The sequence below is a fragment of the Pleurodeles waltl genome, chromosome 6 (genome assembly GCF_031143425.1).
Source record: "Pleurodeles waltl isolate 20211129_DDA chromosome 6, aPleWal1.hap1.20221129, whole genome shotgun sequence".
Taxonomy (NCBI): domain Eukaryota; kingdom Metazoa; phylum Chordata; class Amphibia; order Caudata; family Salamandridae; genus Pleurodeles; species Pleurodeles waltl.
The window spans coordinates 618,649,744-618,675,396 of record NC_090445.1 but is presented as its reverse complement, the minus strand read 5'-3'; the positions used below and the strand labels follow the sequence as shown (position 1 = coordinate 618,675,396).

The following is a 25,653-nucleotide window of genomic DNA, read 5'->3' as shown; positions in this document are numbered from 1 at the left end:
TGGACAAGTCTTGTTAGAGACGGAGGCCTCTATTAACCCTGTGCAGTGTGTGGTAAAAGATAATGATTTTGTGGCAATAGATGTAGATTAACCAGTGTCCTTGCCTCTATTCCCGTCAAGCTGAAATATATTCAGTGAACATGGTTTAACATTGACCTAGGGAATAACGAAATATGAGTAACTGCATTAAATCACACATATTAAATAAATGAGGAAATACAATCACAGGATCAGAGCTGCAATTTGTTTCTGGGAAAGAAGTCTGCTCCATTTTTAGAAATTTCTTCAACTCCCGTCATTGACCGAACTTCAAGATCTTATTGCTAAGGTTAGACTTATAGCTCAACTCTGAATTTAAGTCTCTTTCAGCACCCACTTTCTAAGAATACAAAACAGCACCTTTATAATTAGGTGTTCTTAAAGCTGCCTTCGAGCATGGTATAAGACGATCTCAATGGTGGGAGTTTTTGGGCACTGCCTTCACTTCACCAGCCAGTGGCATTCAAAACATTGATCATGAACTATTTATCTAACATATTGGTGAAATTATCACCCAGGTTCTTCCCTGAAATTAATAAATTATTCCTGAATGGGAGATCGACAAGCTGGCTGATTTTATGTTGGCCACAGGCAGCTATGTTGGAAGGTCCTACAGAGCACATTGTTGTCCCACCTTTTTGTAATATGTATCTCAGGCTTTTGGCTGATGCACTTTTAAAAATAATAGTTTTCGATCTCTATGTGAATAACAATTAGATCCTGCTTAATATTAAAGTAGCACACCTGGGTGACACCAATATTTCTGTGCTAGTCTGGATGCTGTGTGTGCTTGGAAGGCACTTAAATATCAAAAAAATAAAGCAATCTAAAACACAAATCTTGTTAACGAAACATCACCCCTATGCATGGTGCACACAGATGTATGAGCTCGGCCAGCCCAAACGGTTAAAGATTTGGGCACTATGAAACTTGCATACCAGGATATTTTGCACCAGATAGCATCTACAATCAAATCCTGATTTACCACTTCAGGGTGCTTCATATAGTTTGTGCTATTCTCCAAATTCATCTGAAAGGTTAGAAGAGGGAGCACATTCATTGTGTTGGGTGCCAATCTGCATTCACGACGTCTGGAATAGCATTTGTTTTTATTTCTTTCATATTTTTAATTTATAAGAACGAAAAGTGCTGGACATAGTATAATTAGAAGCTAAACAAAATTTCTGTGAGATAGTTTTCCAGTCTTATTCAGTGTGAGTTATATATATTGAAAAATCATGTTTTGCCAAATCATGAGATAAATGAAGGGAAATAGAACGAATCTGATACTGTCTGATTTAATGTACTGCTTTGTTGCCTCTGTCTCTCATTTAAAGGAATGTTTTTGTCACTTTTCGGCCTTTGCCAATGAATTCACTACTACGGCCTGCACAATATCTATGCTAATGACATAAGACCAGAATCTGTACTCGAGGACTGTGCTCATAATTATCTAACTTCTTAATCCATTCTTATGATTTTTGCTCATGATCATAGACAAAGGCCTGCTTCTTGGCAATCTTACAGGCTCACACACTATGAACAATGATAGAGTTGGTGTTTTTGTTGCATCCTGTTTCTATATATCCAATTTTAAATATGTTGCTCTGTCCCGTATCCAGATCATTCTGTTCGCGATTACCACAAAGTGCTTTCCAGATTCCACCTTCCAAATCAGCTCCCATTGGCAGTAGTTCCTGCCTAGCACAGTACATTCCTAGAAGGCTTCCCTGCTGTGTAAAAAGCAAGGTGACCCTACTGTAATAAAGCCATACCTGAATTATTAGCTTTGAGCATATCACAGTGATCAGGATACCCCATCTTTGACAAAAAAGTTTTTATTCACTGCAACTGAATTTTGGGGTTTTAGTTTCGGATGTTGATTGTGGAATTTATTAAACTGTTTGTATTTCATATATGTTTTACGTTGAACTTACCTTGTATTATTTCCACTGTACTTTTTAATTGTCTATAACATTGAGAGAGCATAGCTTATATAATCTATATTAACATAAATGTCTATGAATTAATGTGTGATAATGCCAAATAAAAACTGTAATAGTAATTTTGTTTAAACATGCACCTGAAATGTGACCACAGGGACTGGCCGCCAATGTATAAGTGGACTAATAATGATGACTAAAATGTTTTATGTATTGTCATGTTGGATAAGTTTATGCTAATTATTAATAATTGTAATATTGAATTTGTGCTGAAATACTTGTAGGCCTCAAGTTAGCATGAGCCGAAGCTTAGCTGCTTGGCTCTCATATTAAATGTATTTTTCCTATCTTGCAGCGGGCTGACTGGCAAAAGGACACGACCTCATGTTTGCTTCAAAACTAGAAGCCGAATGTAACCATGCTAGATCTGTTTTCCCATGCATTTTTCATTGCTTGTAGGGTGATATTAAAACAAAATGAAACAGTGTAGATTAATGTAATGTACAAGGTCATTCAAGCCAGTGAAGACAATGGAGCTACTGACCAAAAGATGTGCAAAGAATTACAGAAAGATGAAATCATACCGGACGTGCCACCTCTGAAGACATCGAATAGGGAAACCAATGAGAGATTTGTAAAATAATATGGGGTGAAAGTTAGGTGACCTAATGTGTTTTCTGATAGGTTAAAGATAGTGGAGTATAACAAATGTCCAATAGAGTTTTGGGGGAATGTACAACGAAAAAGGGATAAAAACCCATGACACAGGGAGCCATTTAGGTGGGTTAGGGAATGCTATTGATTTTATCCAGAAACTTTGTCTCTCTGGTGATTCATTGGTTCGCTTAGAACCATCCTCGTCCTTAGATTTGCCCATTTTATACTTTGTCTCCTTATGAGGGAAGTGCCCCTTTTTGCCTCGGAGCTGACTCCTGACTGATGGCGATTGGACTGATGTCCTGAAGACGAAGCCTGAGCTTGTGCGCTGAACTAAACTTTGGAGGGTAATTATGACAATGCATTTGTGATTTGTCTGTTTGCTTTTCCTTTCTAGGTACCAACTGCTTACTTTTGACAGAGACCATAGTTAGATGTTTTCCAAATTGGTGTTCTAAATTGTTTTGCATGAAGCCCAACATGCTAATGCTAATCAGTGGTTAGGACAGGTGTTCACTAAACTGACGCAAATAGACAAACGACCAAATCTGTGCTTTGTTGAACTGATGCGTTATTGACACTCTGCTAAATTGATCTATGTTCACGCCGTGTTATGTTCTGATGTTTGTGATTCTTGCCTTAATGAAATCTTACCAAAGTTGCCATATCATGACTATGCTATTATGTTTCTTGGTTTTGAGATTGACGCACCTGCTTATAGAATTGTAAACAATAGGGAATAAAACTCATAAAATTCTACTAAACTGGTGTGGTTATTCATGACTACAAGGTCATGGGAGTGTTTTGAATTGATTAATGACTTTGACTAAAGTGAAATGTATTGTTGTAATAAATATTGATGATATTGATGTATTGATTGACATATTAATTAGCTATCTCGTCCTAGGGTGTCTCTCAACTGGGTCAAAAGATTCATTGGCCTAAAACGAGTCCTGATGTGTAATAAATTATCATAAAGGGACGCGTTAGCAACATCCTTCCTTCTAAATGCATTACATTAATGTATGAACATAATATACATACTGAATGTTAGCTGCTGCACTCAGTTAAATAGGTTGATGCCAAACAGCCTTCTGAATGTTTAAAGGAAATATTAAAAAAAAAAAGATGAAAATCCCTGATTGCTCTTCTTTGACTGTGCTGTAGCATGATGGCGAAACATCGTACATTACTGGTTTAGCCATGTAAAGCTGCTGAGTGGCTCTCCTGTTTATGTTGTGCTTGTTGTGAGCAGGGAGGCCTATCCTTAAGACCAGATCCAAATCAGTCATGTTAGGAATCAATATTTGACTAGTCTTAGGAATGCAGCTGTCCTTATTTATGTAATTATTTTAGAATTTCATGCAGTGCCACCATGTCCCTTTCCAGCCTCTTTAGAGCACTCTGTTGCACATACATAAGTACATTGAGATACTTCCTGTCCCCCTCCCTACCAATTTACAGTCTTGCTTAACTGTCTAGTTGATCCCTTTAGAAATCTGCTATGGCCAGGAAAAATACAGTGTGCAGCCGACTTTGGCTATTATTATGTCCTTTCTATTGCCCAGGCTACTGTTGTGGGACCTGGTATCCCCCAGCTTTTGATTCACTTATTGACAACTTCATGATACGTTTGTGGTTGGTGGTGGTGCTTTTTAAGTTTTGTTGATGGACCATCACACCACGTTTATTTGCATTTCACGTTTCTGCATTTGATTACTTGCATTTCTCTTCTTAAAATGAAGGGTGCAGATTATTTCTTGTCCAGTTCTTTGAGCTCAACTTATCTACGGTCATCTCTGTGATAGTCAGCAAGCATTGGTGCTATGCTGTACATGGTGCCGTCGTTGTAAAGGTAAGTTTAATTCCAAATCTAAAGCTCTCTAGCTGTCTTTCGAAAAAAATGCATAGCTAACCATTTCCAAGTCTATTTGTGTAATTCAAATCAAGTAATTTATTTAGCCCTAAACATGACTTTGGTGCTTTAGAAAGAGAAAGATTCGATTGCCGCATTTTTTTTCTCGCAACACAGCAGAGAGAGAATGAGAGAGAGAGACGTAGAGAGAGAAAGAGGAAGAGAAAGAGAGAGAGAAGGAGAGAGAGAGAAGGAGAGAGAGAGAAGGAGAGAGAGAGAGGTAGTGTGTGTGTGTGTGTGTGTGTGTGTGTGTGTGTGTGTGTGTGTGTGATTGGGTGTGTGTGCGGGCGGGCGCGCCCGCGCATCAACTGGCAACAAAAGTAACTGCAATAACCAGACACATATTAAAACATTAAATTAAAGCTGTATTTTTATGCACTTACAAATAAACTTGTCAACTGTGAAAATATAAAGCACTATTTTACAACTGGGTAAAAACAAAACATGATTACAGTAACCATTTGTCTCCTATAAATAGTTAGAAAGAACACTAAGCATTCCCTGAGCAGCTCCATAAAGACTTTTTTTGGCTTAGTGCATCACTAACAATGGAATGGGAATGGGTGTGCTGGACAAACATTTATGTATAATTGGGTCACCACACTAGAGGTTTAGTAATTTGACATTAGATTGCATTTTGAGGACTCTGAGTCTGCAATAGATGACAGTAAAACAGTGTGCACAAGTGAAACCCCGTTACCCCTAATGATTGCAGAACGCTGCAAACTACAGAAAGCTACTCCCACTTTCCCATCTGAAACAGGTTTTTTAAATAACAGTGATTCTTACAAATAGCTGCACTATAGTTATAAAAAAAAATCTACCCATTCAAAAATTGTTTGAGCAGCATTCTTGGGTTTGTAAATATCAGAAATGCTGAAGTCGTAGAGAAACTGACCCTAAACGAGTAATAAATAACATCATTTAAAAACCCAACCTTCTTAGTAATATAGTGGTAGTGGAATATTATGGATTCAATTTTACATTTTAAAAATGTGAGTTTCAGCAACGATATGTTAAATATAGAAACATTGAACGCATTCTAGTACTGCAGAATTTGGAAGCATGGGATGAGATAATGATTCGTTTACTCTGCTGATTCAACCGGCCCCAATAGGACTTCAGCTGTATGAGTGGTTCAATACATTTCTGAAGAGCACTCTGCAGAGTGCGCTCATTTCCGGTGTGGATCATCACTAGGCCGGATAAGGTAAGAGGGGTACTAAGTTGAGAGGGTAATGAGAAAAACTTTGAGGCGTTTCCTAGGTTACAGCTTACCAGTGTGAGCAGGGGGTTTCTCCAGGGCTTGGAAGCCCGTGCTGAAAATGTTTTACTTCGTTTGGTGGACAGTGTACATCTTTGTAGGATGCCTAGTACCATGGATTTGGTTAGTATGGGCTGTGAGCGTTGCTGAATTTTCTTGGAACTGTTATGTGGAACATCTCAGTGCACAGCTTTATGTATCAGGTGCAGTATTTTTCAAATAAATTTTGAATTCACTGGGAGCCAGTGCAATGAACATGATCTACCAGAATGATAATTGCATTTTATGACACAAGAGTTGAAGAGCATAATCATTGTGGGTCTGAGTGAGCCTAAAGTGCTAGTGGCCATTAAATGGAATTGCTGTAGTCGATTGTGCAGGTGAGGTTCCACTGTGAAGCGTACAGCATAAGCTTTGATATATAAGGGTTTTAGAGGAAGAATCTTTTAAAATCTTAGAGGAAAAGGTGTTTCTTGGTATGAACTTTATGATTGTCATTACACTGTTCATAACAACCCAGAAATTCTTTATGGAGTCTATAATCGCAACATGATTGAAGAACTGATTAAAAAGTACACAAATGTCATTTATGGTTTTGAGGTAAGGTGAGTGGGAGTAAACTATCTTTGTTCTGTTTCTATTGAGTTTCAATCAGGATGGATTATCCATTTTGAATTGCTTAAAAGCAATGTTATGCCACTGAACTACAATACACAGCACTTCAAGCACCCTATGTAAATTGTACTTGCCATGCGGGTGTAACTGGCTTGAGCTCATCAGTGATCCTGTTCATCAGTGGGTTTTAATGGCAGTTTTTTCTTATTCTGGTTGTGCAGGAACCTGTGGCCATACCTTATGCTTTTGTCGGGAATTTTAATGGGGCATGACAAAGTGTGGTTCTTCAGGTGATTGTTGGTTTTCAGTACTAAACGCAGGTTGGGGAGTTCGCTTGTGAGGAAAATGCCCTAATTTTGGCAATAGAAAATACTAAGAGACATATTTATCTGTACTCCTGACAAAGACACCATAAAGGGCTGCTTTTCGTTTGTATTTGTTCCTAGCAATAACGTGGATAGTGAGGGTTACTACACTTTTGATGTGTTTGTAAAATGGATGTTCAGTAATTCAGTGTCACTCATGGGTTCAGTAATTAGTGATCACATGTTTAACTGCTGTGAGCGAGTCTTCTGGCCTTTCTCTTCTAAATTGAGTTATCAAAAGGGGTTGCGGACTATGACTTTTTAGTTTAAGGAATCCTCTTGAGTTGAAAATAGTTGAGTCGAATGAGTGCGTTGGCATGATAAGCATTACAGAGAAAGCCACAGCTACAAGGCCACAAAAGCCTTATTTCTGCCTTGATATGTTTTTGCTTAACCATTGTTAACAGAAGGAAAAGCAGCAGGGACAGAGTCAAATGTGTCTAGGGTGCTATTGAGATTTTGAGACGGACAGTATCAATCAATCAATCATTGCATTTGTAGAGTGTGCTTCTCACCCGTGAAGGTCTCAAGGCACTTGGTGGGGGAGGGGTAGCTGCTTCTTGAACAGCCAGGTTTTGAGGAGTCTCCTGAAGGTCAGTAGGTCCTTGGTCTGCCATAAGTGGATGGGGAGGGTGTTCCAGGTCTTGGCAGCGAGGTAGGAGAAAGATCTGCCGCCGGCTGTTGTCCTGTGGCTGTGTGGGACGGTGGCGAGGTCGGCAAAGCGGAGCTGACGGTTCGGGTTGTAGAAGGTGAGACGATCATTGAGGTATGTTGGCCCGGTGTTGTTTGAGCGCTTTGTGGGCATGGGTTAGGAGTTTGAATGTGATCCTTTTGTTGACGGGAAGCCAGTGTAGGTCTCTCAGGTGGGCTGTGATGTGGCTAGGGCGGGGGATGTTGAGAATGAGGCATGCAGAGGCGTTCTGTATCCGTTGCAGTCTTTTCTTGAGAGCCGCTGTGGTTCCCGTGTAGAGAGTTTTTCCGTAGTCCAGTCTGCTGCTGACGAGGGCCTGGGTAACCATCCTTCTGGTTTTGGTAGGGATTCACCTGTAGATTTTGCAGAGCATGCTGAGGGTGTTGAAGCAGGAGGATGACACAGCGTTGACTTGTTAGGTCATGGAGAGCGATGAGTCAAGGATGAAACCCAGGTTACGGGCGTGGTTGGTGGGCATTGGTGCGGCTCCCAGCGTGTGCGTCCACCAGGAGGTGTCCCAAGCAGAGGGGGTGGGGCCGAGGATGAGGACCTCTGTCTTATCTGAGTTTAGTTTTAGTCGACTGTTCTTAATCCAGTTGGCAACGGCCTTCCTACCTCGTGGAGGTTACTTTTGGCGGTGGCGGGGTCCTTGGTGAGGGAGAGGATCAGCTGGGTGTTGAGGTTGTGAGATCGGACGATTTTGGCGAGCGGTGCCATGTAGATGTTGAAGAGAGTCGGGCTGAGGGAGGAGCCCTGTGGTACGACGCAGATGGTCTTGGTGTCTTCAGATAGGAATGGAGGGAGGCGGATTCTCTGTGTTCTGTCAGAGAGGAAGGAGGTAATCCAGTCCAGGGCCTTGTCGCGGATCCCTGCATCGTGGATGTGTGTGCGCAAGGTGTGGTGGCAGACGGTGTCAAAGGCGGCCAAGAGGTCAAGGAGGATGAGGGCTGCGGTTTTTCCTATGTCCAGAAGGGTCCGGATGTCGTCGGTGGCAGCGATGAGGGAGGTCTCGGTGCTGTGACTGCTGCGAAAGCCCGATTGGGACGGGTCCAGAGTGTTGTTTTCCTCCAGGTGGTGGGTCAGTTGCCTGTTGCCGATCTTCTTGAGAACCTTTGCCGGGAACGGAAGCAGGGAGATGGGCTGGTAGTTTTTTAGGTCCTTAGGGTCTATATGCTAGCCTTTTTTATTTTAATACCATATATTTTTTGCCCTTCCGTCATTTACATTTTCCCTGAAACTCTAATAGAGTTTCTGTGTTGAACTCACTGAAATCTATGGCTATTTCCCTAGGTAGAAAAACTGATTTTCGATTGAAGAGTGAGATTTCCAGACATGTATTTTTGGTCTAATAAGTCCGCTAGACAACATAAAATGTAATAGTTCATAATTTTTTTAAAAATAGACATAAATCTTTGCATATCCCAGACAAAAGAGTAAAAAAAATTCAGTCGGCCTAATTCTTTGTTAACCAGATACCAAATACATACATTTGCGTTTTTCATGGAGAAACAAATCCAATATTTTAAGAAATGGGTAGCTTAAGAGCTGCTGAAGCAGTTAGCTAGAAAGGCGCACACCACTCCACATACAGTGTCAGGGTGGATCAGGACGCAGACGCATTTTATCATGAATCCATTGCACAGTTACTTTTGGTTGCCACTGTCATCTGAGAGGTAGCCAAAGTTTCCAGTGGAGGCCGTTCTGCACTGGTCAATATGTTGTGCAGTCTGTCCATCTTCACCAAAGGAAGTCGAACTACCGAAAGCAGCTAAGATACGGCTAGTCTGAGGTTCAGTGGCAGCAGCTACTTCTCTTCCTGCTCACTCAGCTGAGAAGCATACAGGGCCAGTGCTTGATGTAGGAACTGGTACTGCTCGCTTGTCTGAATCATTCCACCCCTGGAACAATAAAACATATCTTTGTCAGCCAAACTATGGTAATACCATTTAGGGAAAGAACTATTTCTATTATACGCGACATATTTGACAGGCTATTTCCCAACTCACTTCGTACCCTTATTTTACATTGTTGCTTAGGAAGATTCTATGGAAAAAACGTGTTCAATGAGTGTGGAAAAGAGCAAGCACCATGGTGTTTGGCTAGGCAGAGCATTCAACGGTCTCAATCTGTAAAAGAAGTTCTCTGTGCATAAGTATGGTCAGTTGGTCAGCAGGTTTAGTCGTAAGGGCACACAATGACAAATCCAACACCAACCCTTTTACAAGCTCGAACTGCCAACTGTGGGGACTTCCATATTAGCCTTCCAACATTCCTTGAGCCAATGGCTGTCAGTTGGACAGGGGCTGGATGTTTTGGTTCGCTAATAACTTTAGCACTGTTAGACAAATCTTGATGAAACTTCAAAAAACAAGAAAGGGCCAACCACCACACCTCCTTCCTGGAAAGTTTTGGGGGGATCCATCAAGTGAGGGTCAAGAAAGAGGGACGGGTCCAAAACAAGTTTTCCCCATGCAATTTTCCATTTGAAAAATGACAGTGACACAGCAAAAACTTCTGAACGAAATTACACCAAACTTGGCAGAAAGTTAGATCATTACATTGAAAGCATGCTTTTTTGTAATTTGGTATAAATCCATTCACTATTATTGGAGAAAGTATGGTTTAAAATGTGTGAATATTTCATCCTGCAAAGGGTTCATGGACTCGACATGTCAAAGATAATGCTCTGATTGGGTACCACAACATCAACAAAGATGTTGAGGCAGCCATTGTGGTGCTCAGGGACTCAGTTCCTCTGTCCTGAAAAGTTATACTGGGGGGCATATTAGGGATACCCTGAACCCCAAGGCATGGTGGTGGGGGTATCTCAGAGTGAGACCCTAATCCCCTAGGGTTAAAATGTTTCTTTTCTAAATGGTACAGTGGATTAACGTCCTCGCTTTGGGCTGCTTGTACCCTTGCATATTACAAAAATCATGATATGTTCAGTGATTGCAATGATAGCCCTAATGACATGTGAAATTACATCATTGTTAACAACGATGCATGATGGTGGTGCAAGGTATAGTTCATTTAGGTTATGAGTTCTAGTTACTTCAGATAACTGTAACTTGTGATTTGCAGACATTTTGTTAATTTAAAACATTATGGCCCTCATTATGACCCTGGCGGACAGTGTTATTTTGGAGAAAGACACTGTCAACAGGCTGGCGGTACCTTTCCCCAAAACATGACATTGGCGGTTTGGCTCAAGCCAAACCGCCAATGTACTACTCCGTGTGCCAGGGCAGTAACAGCCGCCAGGCTGGAGACTTCTGGGGCCGTCACAGTCCCACCCTCGGGATTATGAGCCCGCCTACCACCATGGTTTTCGTGACAATCTTACCACCATGAAAACCATGGGGGTAGGCACTATCAGTGCCAGGGAACTCTTCCCAGACACTGATACTGGTCTCCCCCGCCCCCTCACCCTCCCCACAGTCCTCCCCCACCGTCACCCTCCCCTTCCTGAGCCCCCGACATACACACACCTATAGCACATACACACGCATCACACACGCATGCCCACATTCACCCATGCATGCATACATTCATACACACACACATCAACACACACTGACAGGCATCCTAGCACACGCGCATTCACACAACACAACATTCACACACACTCACACTCATTCATGCACACACGCATGCCACACGCCTCACACCTGCATGCATGCACACAAAAACAGTCACACACACACACACACCCTCACACACACACAACACCCTCCACCCCCTCCCCTGTCAGAGCACCCAACTTACCTGCTTGCAGGGTGTCCTCCGGCAGGAGACAGGATGCAGCGCTGCTGCGAGCAGTAGCGTCCGCCAGCGGAACGCCGCAACGCTGTATCATGTGTCATGATATGGTCGGCGGTGTTCTACTGGCGTGGCGCTGCTGCTGGCAACAGCGCCACCATACCTCCATCCGCCACCATGACCATAGCTGAAATTCCACCAGCCTTCTGGCGGAATTCCGGCTACGGTCATAATATGGCAGACGGAAGGTAGCCACGGCGACGGTCTTTTGGAGGCTGTCGCCGTGGCGGTAGGCGGCATTTACTGCCTAGGTCATAATGAGGGCCATAGTGCATTAAAACACTTAGCAGCACCATACCAACTATTTTCCTATGGGTTTTAAAGTATCTCCTCCCCCACATTTCTTCCCTATTGGAGTGGGTATGTATACTTGGACTTGGGTTGTAACTCACGTGTCACTGGAGCCAGGTAATTCCCTTCTGGGCTTGTTTGTTAAAGAACATGCTTATCAATTGGCTTTTTCCCTTCCAGCCAGTTCAGCAACCCTTTGAGAGCCCACCTGTTGAAGACCTGGAAGTCATCCTCACTGCCTAATCCCAGGCTAGCACAAATCTCCTTTCTAGCATTGAGTATTCCCCTCAAGAAAAAATCCCCTTGGGCTATTATCATTCCACATTTTACATCCAGAGTCTGTGTCTATGTGTAGTGCCATTTTCTATCCATTTTACACTTTGAAGTTTCTATAGAGAGAGCCAGGCCCCCTTTCTTCCAATGCTGTGAGGCTGGCCCCTGTGTTCAGTTTCGACCAAAACCATGCAGGGGACCAGTCTAGATAGGGCCTATTGACAAACCGCAAAAAGGGGCTATTTTCACTGGAGAATTTTATGTAGCTTGAAGAGGACTTGAGGTGGGAAATATTGTTCAATAATGCCTTCTTTTTGCCATGTGGCAAAGGACAAAACTCACCTGTTATATGTGAAAATGCACTATATATACAAGAGGTAAATAGCAATGGAACAAGATATCAAACCTACAGGACGGACTTTGATATGGTAGTGGACAGGAAGTCCTGCACTGTATACAGGACTGTTACCCTGCCCTGAGTGGCTTACTGTATGCATATCTGGTATTCTTACCTTTGCACTGGCCTAGCTTTATTCTAATCTAAGCAAGGAAACATCTATCCAGGCCTTTCCCTGACTATGTGAGGTCCTGAACCTTTCCCTGAAGGGTGTTCCAAGTGTGCCCTCATTGTTGACATTGGAGTACTGTCCTTGTCCTGGGCATTGTGTATTATGTGAAGCACATGTATAGTGGTAGGTCTGTGTGTGTGAGTGAGCCTGAGTGCTAAAGTCAGAGGGGTCCATTTTGAATAGCCCTGACTTGATCTGGCACAAGACGGAGGAAAAGGACAGCTTTCCTTAACAGTGTAAGTGTATTGCCTGCAGTCCTCTTGCTAGTGGGTGGAGATCCAAACACTGAAGTGAGGAGAATGTAGACAGCAAAGCCTTTAGAAACTTTAGGAGGACTTTAGCTAGCAAGTGGCTACTGATTAGTTCTTAGTGAGCAATGCTATTAGGTTGATGATAGGAGTGAGTAGTGAAGTTGCAGTTTCTTTTGTTTAAGGTGAAGAAGTTATTAGGTCAGGCCTACCCTGTTGTCTATCCCTGATTATTATGTTAGTTGGGCTGATGACCAACAGTGCTGAAACCTCACACTTTCTTGTTCCAGTGTTTTGGGTGCTCCAGTTCGGAGACAGGCCAGTGCTGCTACTGCGAGAAGCTTCATGCTTCAAAAAGCCAAAGCCTGGAGTGCAGCTTAAGAAGGACATCTGAAAGGAGAACCACTCAGACCAGTTCTGAAATTTGACCTAGTGGATTAGCAGAGTGAGCTTGTAGCAGCACTTGGCAGAGAAATCTCTTTCTTTATTATGACCCTAATCCACTCTAGTATTGACATGTTTCATCATCAGGTCCACCCTGCCCCCTAAAAGCCAGGATCGGCTCAACAATATTCCAAGGAGCTCTTTTTTATATTGTTGCTACCGGGGAGACTACAACAGTAAAGTTACCTTAAACAGACCTGGGTATCCGTTTATTAGTGGTCTGTGTGAGTATAAATTAAAAACTAACTTCATGGGGGTGCCTAGGATATAATGGTCCTATAACCACATACTAACAGTCAACATGTTTCAACCTAAATCCTATGGCCTCTCTTGTCCAGGGCTTTCATCAGGATGTAATGAAATTGGTTGCCCATGTCACCAGACCTCCAATGATTTAGCTTACACAGAGTATGTTCTTCACCTTGACATAATATTCTCCTTTGTGGTTGGCACTTCATATTTTTATATCTTTAGCACATAACTACTAGGGAAGGTTAATTGAGGGAAAAGAATCCAGTCTTTGGTTTTGACACGACCACTGGAAAATGTTTCTTAGAATGACAAAGGTTTACCACACTACATAAACAAAATGAAAATCCTACATTAATTACATACTTAGTATACTGACACCTTCTTACTCTAAGAAACCCATCTTTTCACATTTAAATAAGACAGGGTGGTCAAAGTCCTTCAATTGGACCATGACAGTGATTGGCATATTTCCAATCCCACTAGGAAAACTGCAGTGGCTATCCAGATTAGGAAACTCCTGGTATACAAAATAAAAAAGATTTAGTAAGATCCAAAGGATCCAAAGGGTCGTTATTTCTTTGTTAAAGTGTTCATATCTGGAGAGATTATAGTTCTAGGCTCTTTATATACCTTCACCCAATCAGATGCACCATTGTTTATAATCCTCAATCAGTTGTTGATAGGCTTGACAAAGATGGGCTTAATCAAACCCCATTGTGTTGGAGCTGCATGCAGAATGTTGAACAGCAAACTCTTCCACATACTGCGGCCCTTTCCCAAAACTTGCCACATACTGGACCAATATGTGGGACATTTTAAAGCCTGTTGCCTAATCCCTTCCCAATTTTTAGCATAATTAGCATTGCTGCATGATATTGTGGACATCCCTGACACTTCTTCTCACTGGAAGTGATGGTATGTACCCTACACCACTAGAAACCTAAGCAGACTCCATAGGGAAACTCACCTAACCTCTCATGAATGTCTCTTCTATAGGGTTCAAGACATGGTGAAAGCTTATGATAAGGTATGAGCAACCTGGATAACCTATCTGTAGTTACTTGAGACAGAACTCATTGACGTTTTCCCCAATCTATATCAACCCCTAGATCCTAGCACTATTCATGGCTAGGTCTACCTATCTGCCATACTTTGGGAAATATCTATTACATATAAACTTGGCCCTGCTCAAGAACTCAATTCAGTGTTGGAGATGGACTATTGTAGATCACAGCCTGGAGGTGAATATATATATATATATATATATACACATACATATATATGGAAAATGTCACTTACCCAGTGTGCATCTGTTCGTGGCATGAGACGCTGCAGATTCACATGCTGTGCATTATCCTGCCATCTAGTGTTGGGCTCGGAGTGTTACAAGTTGTTTTTCTTCGAAAAAGTCTTTTCGAGTCACGAGACCGAGGGACTCCTCCCTTTCGGCTCCATTGCGCATGGGCGTCGACTCCATCTTAGATTGTTTTCCCCGCAGAGGGTGAGGTAGGAGTTGTGACTATACTAAATGTGCCCATGCAATGGAGTAAGTATGTATGTACATAATGTGTATTAAAATAGTATTTATTTACAAATTTACAATTTTCATTCAATTTATAACGGCTACAGGCTCCCAGGGAGGTGGGAGGGCGCATGTGAATCTGCAGCGTCTCATGCCACGAACAGATGTACACTGGGTAAGTGACATTTTCCGTTCGATGGCATGTGTAGCTGCAGATACACATGCTGTGCATAGAGTAATAAGCAGTAATCTCCCCCAAAAAGCGGTGGCTTAGCCTGTAGGAGTTGAAGTTGTTTGAAATAATGTTCTTAATACAGCCTGTCCTACTGTGGCTTGTTGTGTTGTTAACACATCTACACAGTAATGTTTTGTGAATGTATGAGGCGTAGACCATGTGGCTGCCTTACAAATTTCTAAATTGTATATTTCCTAGAAAGGCCATTGTGGCGCCTTTTTTCCTAGTGGAATGCGCTCCTGGTGTAACAGGTAGATCTCTTTTTGCTTTAATATAGCAAGTTTGAATACATTTCACTATCCATCTGGCAATGCCTTGCTTGGATGTAGGATTACCTGCATGAGGTTTCTGGAAGGCTACAAACAATTGTTTTGTTTTACAAAACTGTTTTGTTCTGTCAATGTAATACATTAGTGCTCTTTTTATGTCTAATGTATGTAAGGCTCTTTCGGCTACTGAGTCTGGTTGTGGAAAGAAGACAGGGAGTTCCACTGTTTGGTTTAGGTGGAATGGTGATATAACCTTTGGTAAGAATTTGGGATTTGAATGGAGAACCACTTTATGTTTATGTATTTGTATAAAGGGTTCTTGTATAGTAAATGCTTGTATCTCACTTACTCTTCTAAGTGATGTGATAGCTATTGGAAAGGCTACCTTCCAAGTTAAGTATTGCATTTCACAAGAGTGCATGGGTTCAGATGGTGGTCCCATGAGTCGTGTTAATACAATATTAAGGTTCCACGAAGGTACTGGTGGTGTACTCGGGGGTATGATTCTTTTTAATCCCTCCATAAATGCTTTGATGACTGGGATTCTAAATAGCGATGTTGAATGTGTAATCTGCAGATAGGTAATAAGTAACTTACAATGTCCTTTGCGGAAGCATGTAGTGGTTGAATTTGATTATTGTGGCAGTAGTAAACAAATCTTTTTCATTTGTTTGCATAACAATGTCTTGTAGTAGGTTTTCTAGCTTGTTTAATGACCTCCATACATTCTTGTGTAAGGTCTAAGTGTCCAAATTCTAAGACTTCAGGAGCCAGATTGCTAGATTGAGCGATACTGGATTCGGGTGTCTGATCTGCTGTTTGTGTTGTGTCAGCAGGTCTGGCCTGTTCGGTAACTTGATGTGAGGTACTACTGATAAATCTAGCAGTGTTGTGTACCACGGTTGGCGAGCCCAGGTTGGTGCTATAAGTATTAGTTTGAGTTTGTTTTGACTTAGTTTGTTTACCAGATAAGGAATGAGTGGGAGAGGGGGAAAAGCGTAAGCAAATATCCCTGACCAACTGATCCATAATGCATTGCCCTTGGACTGAGGGTGTGGGCACCTGGAAGCAAAGTTTTGCCATTTTGTGTTTTCTTTTGTTGCGAATAGGTCTATTTTTGGTGTTCCCCAGCGTAGAAAGAAATCTTGTAGGATCTGGGGATGAATTTCCCATTTGTGTGTTTGTTGGTGATCTCGAATGAGATTGTTGGCTAACTGGTTCTGAATGCCCGGGATGTATTGTGCTACTAGGCGAATGTGATTGTGAATTGCCCAATGCCAAATTTTCTGTGCTAAGAGACACAGTTGTGACGGGTGTGTCCCTCCTTGTTTGTTGAGGTAATACATTGTTGTCATGTTGTCCATTTGGACAAGTATGTGTTTGTGGGCTATCAGTGGTTGAAATGCTTTTAATGCTAGAAACACTGCCCACAGTTCTAACTGGTTTATGTGCAGTTGTTTTTGTTGATTGTCCCACTGTCCCTGAATGCTGTGCTGGTTGAGGTGTGCTCCCCACCCTATCATGGAATCTGTTGTGATCACATCTTGAGGCACTGGGTCTTGGAATGGCCGCCCTTGGGTAAAATTTATAGGGTTCCACCATTGAATCGAGAAGTGTGTTTGGCGGTCTATCAACACTAGATCTTGGAGTTGACCCTGTGCTTGCGTCCATTGTTTTGCTAGGCACTGTTGTAATGGCCGCAAGTGTAATCTTGCATTTGGGACAATGGCTATGCATGAGGACATCATGCCTAGAAGTTTCATTACAAACCTTACTTGGTAGTGTTGGTTTGGCTGTATGTTTAATGTAATATTTTGAAACGCCTGTACCCTTTGTGGACTTGGTGTGGCAATCGCTTTTTGTGTGTTGAGTGTTGCTCCCAAGAATTGTTGTATCTGGGATGGCTGCAGATGTGATTTTTGGTAATTTATAGAAAACCCTAGTTTGTGTAGAGTTATCATAACGTATTGCGTGTGAAGAAGACACTGTTGTTGAGTGCTGGTTTTTATTAACCAATCGTCTAAGTATGGGAATACGTGCATGTGCTGTCTCCTTATATGAGCGGCTACTACTGCAAGGCATTTTGTGAATACCCTTGGGGCTGTTGTTATCCCGAACGGTAACACCTTGAATTGATAGTGCACACCGTGTATTACAAACCTCAAGTATTTTCTGGGCGAAGGATGTATGGGTATGTGAAAGTATGCATCCTTGAGATCCAATGTTGACATGTAGTCCTGTTTTTTGAGCAAGGGAACCACGTCTTGAAGTGTTACCATGTGGAAGTGATCTGATTTGATAAAGAGATTCAGCGTTCTGAGGTCTAATATGGGTCTCAACGTTTTGTCTTTCTTTGGAATTAGGAAATTTAGTGAGTAGACACCTGTTCCTTTTTGATGGTTGGGTACTAACTCTATTGCTTGTTTTTGTAACAATGCTTGGACTTCTAGTTGCAACAGGTCTAAGTGTTGTTTGGACATATTGGTGGTCATTCCAACCCTGGCGGTCCATGACCGCCGGGTTGGAGGACCGCGGGAGCACCGCCGACAGGCCGGCGGTGCTCCAATGGGCATTCTGACCGCGGCGGTAAAGCCGCGGTCGGACCGCCAACACTGGCGGGCTCCCGCCAGTGTACCACCGCCCATTGGAATCCTCCAAGGCGGCGCAGCTAGCTGCGCCGCCGAGGGGATTCCGACCCCCCCTACCGCCATCCAGTTCCCGGCGGTTCTCCCGCCGGGAACCGGATGGCGGTAGGGGGGGGTCGCGGGGCCCCTGGGGGCCCCTGCAGTGCCCATGCCACTGGCATGGGCACTGCAGGGGCCCCCGTAAGAGGGCCCCTAAATGTATTTCACTGTCTGCTGTGCACACAGTGAAATACGCGACGGGTGCAACTGCACCCGTCGCACAGCTTCCACTCCGCCGGCTCGATTCCGAGCCGGCTTCATCGTGGAAGCCTCTTTCCCGCTGGGCTGGCGGGCGGCCGCCTTCAGCCCAGCGGGAAAGTCAGAATTACCGCCGCGGTCTTTCGACCGCGGAACGGTAACCTGACGGCGGGACTTTGGCGGGCGGCCTCCGCCGCCCGCCATGGTCCGAATGAGGGCCATTGTGTGCTCTTGGGGGCACATCTGCCAGGAAATTTATGAATTCTATGCAATAACCATGTTGGATAATGGCTAGGAACCATGCGTCTGTAGTTGTGTGTACAGTTTTTGTAGTATGCAGTAGGGCTCCCCCCCACTGGTGTTATGTGTTGGGGTTTTGTGACATCGAAGTCACTGTTTGGTTGGACTTGTTTTAGGGCCTTGGAATTTTCCCCTTGCTCTTGGGAATTGTCCACCCTTATATATGAGCCTCGAAACCCTCCTCTCTGGTATTGCCCCTGATAGGTGGGTCTGGTTTGTGAGGTGGAAGGCTCTGGTGTTTGCATACGAAACCCCCCTCTAAATTGTGGCTTTCTAAATGTGCCTCTGCTTTGTGGGGAGTAGAGTGCGCCCAGGCTTTGGCCGTGTCTGTGTCCTTCTTTAATTTCTCAATTGCTGTGTCCACCTCCGGCCCAAACAATTGTTCCTGGTTAAAAGGCATGTTTAACACAGCTTGCTGGATTTCTGGTTTGAAACCTGAGCTCCGTAACCATGCATGCCTGCGAATGGTTACCGCAGTGTTGACTGTCCGTGCTGCTGCCGTGCTGCTGTGTCTGCCGAGTCCAATGCGGACCTTATTTGGTTGTTGGATATTGCTTGTCCTTCTTCAACAACCTGTTGGGCACGTTTCTGGTGTTCTTTGGGCAAGTGCTGTATAATGTGTTGCATCTCGTCCCAGTGTGCCCTGTCGTAGCGAGCCAGTAGGGCTTGCGAGTTTGCGATTCGCCATTGATTGGCTGCCTGTGCTGCCACTCGTTTGCCCGCTGCATCGAACTTCCTACTCTCTTTGTCAGGCGGTGGTGCGTCTCCTGATGATTGAGAGTTTGCCCTCTTTCTTGCTGCTCCCACAACCACTGAATCTGGTGTCAGTTGCTGTGTTATAAACACAGGGTCCTTTGGGGGAGGTTTGTATTTTTTCTCCACCCTAGGCGTGATAGCCCTTCCTTTCACTGGCTCCTGGAAGACCTGTTCTGCGTGCTTGAGCATGCATGGGAGCATTGGCAGACTTTGGTAGGAAGTGTGGGTGGATGCCAAGGTGTTGAATAGGAAATCATCCTCTATTGGCTCCGAATGCATTGCTACATTGTGGAATGTTACTGCCCTTGATAGTACCTGCGTGTATGCAGTACTGTTCTCTGGAGGTGACGGCCTTGTTGGGTAAAAATCTGGGCTGTTGTCGGATACCGGAGCATCTTTTAAGTCCCATGCATCCGGATCATCCTGTATCATCCCTGTATGGGTCGGTGACTGCATTGGGGGTGTTGTTACCAGGGACAGCTGTGGTGAATGTAGTGGAAAAGGTTGTGGCGAAAACCTTGATGGTGGTGTTTTCTCTCTTGCCACCTTTGCCTTCAGCTGCATTTCTGACTCATGAAATGCCAGCTTTCTTTTGATTTTAATCGGAGGAAGAGTTTGGATTTTTCCAGTCTCTTTCTGGATATGCACCCTCCTTTGGGTATGGTCTGGTTCCCCCATACCTATTTCCTGCTCAAATCTATGTTCATGCATTTGGCCGGAAAGTCCTTGCTCTTCCGTGTAAGACCCTAATTTCGGCTCCGAGGCTGCTTTTTTTGGTACCAAAAGTTTCAAAACAGTCTTTTTCGGTTCCGAGGTAACTTTTTTCACCTTGGGTGAGTCGAACTCTCGGTGCCGAGATCGTTCGGAGCCTGAATCTTGACCGGAGTCGGATGTCTTCGGCAGTTGTTTAGCCTTTTCCGGTGCCGATGTTTGGTCACCGTCTTTTCCATTTGTAGTCTTCTGGCTCTTCGATCGCGTAGGGTCTTTTTCGATCGAAATGCCCGACAGGCCTCACAAGTATCCTCCCTGTGTTCCAGTGATAGACACAGATTACAGACCAAGTGTTGGTCTGTATAAGGATACTTCGCGTGGCACTTCGGACAGAAGCGGAAGGGGGTCCGGTCCATTAGTTTCGACGATGGACGCAGTCGGGCCGACCAGGCTGCGCTAAAGAGTGGAAGCCCCGAAGGGCCGCCGGAGCGCTTCTACTATCGGTGTCGATATGCTAACACTAAACCGGGCCCGAGCATGAACAATACCTTCGAATTTTCGATATTTAGCTAACTTTCCCAATTCGAAATACGGAGCGAAGAGGAACACGTCCGAACCCGATGGCGGAAAGAAAACAATCTAAGATGGAGTCGACGCCCATGCGCAATGGAGCCGAAAGGGATGAGTCCCTCGGTCTCGTGACTCGAAAAGACTTCTTCGAAGAAAAACAACTTGTAACACTCCGAGCCCAACACTAAATGGCAGGATAATGCACAGCATGTGTATCTGCAGCTACACATGCCATCGAACATATATATATATACATTTGCTAGATGTAACTGCATCCTCCCTTACTCACCCTCTCTCTGATGAGTCCCTTCCTTGTTTCACTACCTTTATCCCTTACTGATTATGACTGAGAGTCAAAGTAATATTGCTCTGAAGTACCTCCCTTCCTTTGCAGATGTGCATTTCATTTTGTTGGATTTAGTGCCCCTAGCTGCGACTACATACAATGCACAATGTTAACTAGTTATTTCAGTAGAATTGACTCCCGTTCTAATCTTAGTAACTATATTATGCTCTTTAAAGCATATGTGGTTAACTGTAAATAGATAACATTTGAATTGAATCTGTTCATTCGTACAACATGGGCACCTAGAAAGGTATCCCAGCACTTGAGGATCATAGACAAAACTATCACTCAGGTAACCAAAGAGCAGAATGAAACAGCCGTGTTTCAAGACCCTACAGAAGGCAAGGTATAGTCCATTTTCAAACACAGTGGAGGAAGGCATTCCAATGCATGGTTTGCCTTTAAAGTTTGGGAACACTCACAAACACGCACATTTGTGGCCATTCTCAAAAACTAATCTGACCCTCTCCCATCCTGGAAATGGTCAGAGATTCATTTTAACAAGTGGCTGAATTAACTCCCCTTCCAGGATGGGAAGTCTAAAGAATTATCTCCACATTTGTTGGGGCTGGAGGGAAAGGATTTTTGCCACGGGAAATGCTTTTCCCATTAAGAAAAGGGAAAAAGGTGTGCTTTTGCACAGGTGGCTCCATGTCAATTATGGTGAAATCAAGAAAATGGGCAATTCCAAAAAGGGAAAACAGAACCCCACAAGATATTTCAAATGACATTCTCAGATGTGCTCCTGGGAACCAGTCTTAATCCTCTGAATGTTTGCAAACTAAAAAACCCATAAATATATGCTGAGACAGAGATATACATTACAGTTCTTTTCGTGAACATTAGTGTGTAGAGCCAGGTTATACTATATGCTACATTTGCATTTGAAGACCAATAAAAAAAGTAGTAAAGCTGCACCCATGGCAGTACTCCTAAACCCAGGTGCAGATTTACTACATTTGTGATTTCACAAATCCAGCACAGCTTTACAGCTGTACAATTGGGAATGCCATGTGCTCTGTTTCCTATTTTCCTAATGCATAATTTTACATTGTATATGGTAGGAAAATAGGTCTTACTTTTTAAAAACTCTCAGTGCTCACACACTGTAAGCACTGTTTAAATTGAATCATTACCTGCAGTCTGCATTGCCACCCTTAAAGCCTGCTGCCTGTGGGCTGCTACGGTAAGGGGCTGGGTGTAGGTTGTATGACATATATGGACAGTGCTTGTACACAGTACATGTTGCATGTGTTTATTATGGTGAACAGGATGTGTATATGTATAGCTTTACTGTATGGGGAGAGAAAATAATTTTGGATCCTCTGTGTGTGGATGGCGCATACAATGGAAGATGGTAAAAGCCTGATATAAAGGAATGTAGTCTGTAGAACATTCTGAGGTTTGTTGAAGAGTCTCCTATTGATAGAAAAGCAAGAAATGTTTTTCTGTGACAAGAAGGGACACTCCCTGACCCCGTTCTGTTCTGTTCTTCCCCAGAGTCATTACTGCAGATAGTGTTATGTAGTGGCTGTGTGGAAAGGCATCACCCTCTTTTATGTCTTTGCGACGGGTTTCTCTGATAGGGAACTCCCGGTTCCATTCTAACTTCCAGCTGAATTCTTATGGGAAAAAAAATAGACATGCCAGTCCAGTTCTATAACACCAAATGTCATGAACTACCTAAAACCAGCTCCTTGAGAAGGAACTCTGGAATGAACATTGTCAGTGAGCCAGTGTTCTCATGGGCCAGTGAAAGGACTCACCTGCAGGATGAGTGGGAATTACTAGAGTGCCCGAGTCAGGATCTCTTATTGCTTGCTTCTTTCTAGACAACCTGAGCAAGACCCATTCTATGACAGCAGTAAAGTGCCTGGAGAAAAGCAGAAACTGCCTGATAGAGAAATTTTGTTGTTAGACTACATCCTTCAGAGGATAAGCTTACTGTTTGGAGTCATCTCAGTACTTATGAGCTGTGCAAGGGACATGGCTCCTATCCTTCTAGAGAAGCTGCATCTGCCTAGAGAAAAAAAGTCTAACCTTGCTGTAAAAAGGTGTTGGAACTGTTATTTATTTATTAATTACATTTCTAAAGTGCGCAATTACCTGAAAGCATACTAGCAGTTGTGAGCAGTCTAAAAATGTCCTACCTACTATGTGAAGGGGGGGCGTGGGCTGCCGCTCATGGAGTGAGCTGCCTCGAGGAAGAACTCCAGCCCGGGCTCTCCGATTACCAAACAACCGCACATTCTCCCCGAGGTCCGGGGGACGGAGACTTTGAAGCGAAGGTTAAATCGCTTATTTTGGGACTGGCTACTGGCTTGCAGAGGAAAAAACGATAATGCGCTGCCTGACCTTAAAATGGCGGCCGCACTGAAGACGATGAAGCCTGAGCCGAGTCCTGCCTAATGAGGACAGGCTCACCGAGGAGCGGCCCTCGCCGGACAGCGTGGCCCCTCCTGCTGATCAGGCAGCCCTAAGGTCAATCGTGGGAAGCGAGCGGACCACCAAGCGCCGTCTGACCTCAAAATGCCGGGAGCGCCAAGTCCGACGAGCCCTGGGCCGAGTCGACCTAGCGGGGACAGGCTTGTTTAGGAGCGGCCCCCTCCTGTTGGCGTGACTCCTACTGCCGATCGGACAGCCCTAGGGCCAGAAACATTGGGGCCAGACGTTAGAGGTGAGCAGAGCGCCGGTCCGTAAGGAGTGCAGCCTGGACTGTTGTGGGCCGAACGCCCCGGATCGTAGGGGGAGACGCCTGGCCTACGAGACCCTCCTCTCCTCTCCCTTCCTTGTGCAGTGGAGGAGAAGAATTCGCTTTTTGGGCGAGGGGAGCGGAGAGAGTGAGTGCCGGACTGCTCTGGGGCTCCTCTTCCTGCTTCTGGGGGCTGCGAGGGAAGGGGAGAGACAGCAATAAGAGAACGTCTGACTGGGCTGAGGGGCTCTGGGTTGCGGGAGCGGAGCGGCTGTGCCTGATGGCGGACGTGGGCCACTCTCATAGCAGATATCAGTGGAGGAGGACACCGACAGTGGGCCCAGGGCCACGCACCTATACACCGCCACATGATGGGCAAAACAGGACAGAAAAAAGACATGGCAGGTGATTCCAGCACGCAACAGGGCTGACTCATATCCCCTTCTGCCATTTCAACTCAATCCATGGCGGCTTGGGACCCGGCTGGGGTCCCCTCGTTGGTAGACTTAATGCAACCAGTTATGTTTTCCAGGGAAAGCCTTGAATCCAAAATTGACTCGCTAGCAGTGGACCTGGGCCTACTCCGAGAAGACCAATGTTGTCTCGCAGAGCGGGTGGCTACTACAGAATGAACTTTGGAGGAATTTAGACCTGAGGTGGAGGCAGCCGGGGATCGGATCGCTAATGTGGAGAAACAAATAGTGACATTAGTTGCCCGAGCTGAGGACACAGAAAACAGGTCTAGGAGGAACAATATACGAGTAGTGGGCCTTCCTGAAAGAATCGAGCAGCGAAACCTACCTGAGTACCTGGAGCGCTGGATCTCTGATGCTGTGGCACCGGAGGGACTCTTGCGCTTCTTTGCCTGTGAGAGGGCACATAGGGTGCCCGCGTGGGCTTCTCCCCCCCGGGGGCCACACCGCAACCGGTGGTGGCCTGCCTATTGCACTATAAAGATCGTGACCACATACTGGCACAGGCTAGAAAGACTGGGGAAATACGAGTAGAGAACCACTTAGTCCGTATCTTCCCCGACTTTTCTTGCAAAGTACAAAGACAGAGAGCAACTTACTTGGAGGTTAAGAAACAACTACGACGGTTAAATATCCAATACGCCATGCTGTTCCCCTCCATATTGAGAGTGACGGGCAGTCAAGGAGCACGATTCTTTCGCACACCCCAGGAGGCAAGGGCCTGGCTGGATGAGCAGGGGGACCCGGCGGGTGTGGGGGCGCCCCGGGGCCCCAGATCCCAGAGTAGACGATGCAGGTCAGGAAGACCCAAACGTGGGGGAACAGCGCCCACCTCGGAAGAGGCCCACAAAGAGAGACAGCGAGCCACGGCGGCGGTGGCCTCCTTCAGTCAAGGGAATAACAGCCCACGCTCCACGGGGACATTGAGGGGGGTCGGGCTCAGATGCAGAATCTGAGAGCTCGGTGACTACGAGCCTGGAACTACCGATAGTGATGCCAGGAACATCAGAAAACATTATATGATAGGACGGCCTGACACCGGCAACCACACTGGAGACCCAGAGCAACAAAGACACAAAGTTCTACAGGCTTGCAGCATTATATCAAGTCTACCCGGGGCCGTAAGCTCTGCGCGGCTGGAGCACCTTCTTCGCCCACCTATCGAGACTTGACTTTGGTTTATAATAGTTTGGATGGGGAATTGTTTTGTCTCCTGTCCTAGGGAAGGGGAGTTAGGGGAGTTTGTTTCTTAGTAAGGGAACTGCCAATTGCCACACCTGTAGGAGAACAGTGACCCTTACTAGTGATGAGGTGAGTCATCAACCTGAAGGGCGGAAGGCGGGATCGCTCAGTTTTTGATTATCTTTAATGGGTGATCTGCAAGAATATAAAGTGATTTCTTGGAATATAAGGGGCATGCACAACATGACCAAATGTTACAAGGTATACTCCTATTTATGTAGAAGTGGGGTTCACATAGCGATGCTGCAGGAGACCCACCTAATGGCA

At 44.6% G+C, this 25,653-nt stretch overlaps 1 protein-coding gene across 5 annotated transcripts in view; it reads right to left on the bottom strand.

Moving 5' to 3' along the window:
• Nucleotides 1–4,898: 4,898 nt before the first annotated feature.
• The window catches only part of PTPN7 (protein tyrosine phosphatase non-receptor type 7), a 294,573-nt gene continuing 273,818 nt past the window's right edge, over nt 4,899–25,653 (bottom strand). For all 5 annotated transcript variants that reach the window (XM_069238936.1, XM_069238938.1, XM_069238937.1 and 2 more), the window contains one exon: nt 4,899–9,387. In XM_069238936.1, the coding sequence (XP_069095037.1) occupies nt 9,294–9,387 (94 nt within the window). In that variant the 3' untranslated portion in view covers nt 4,899–9,293. The remainder of the gene's footprint in view (nt 9,388–25,653) is intronic.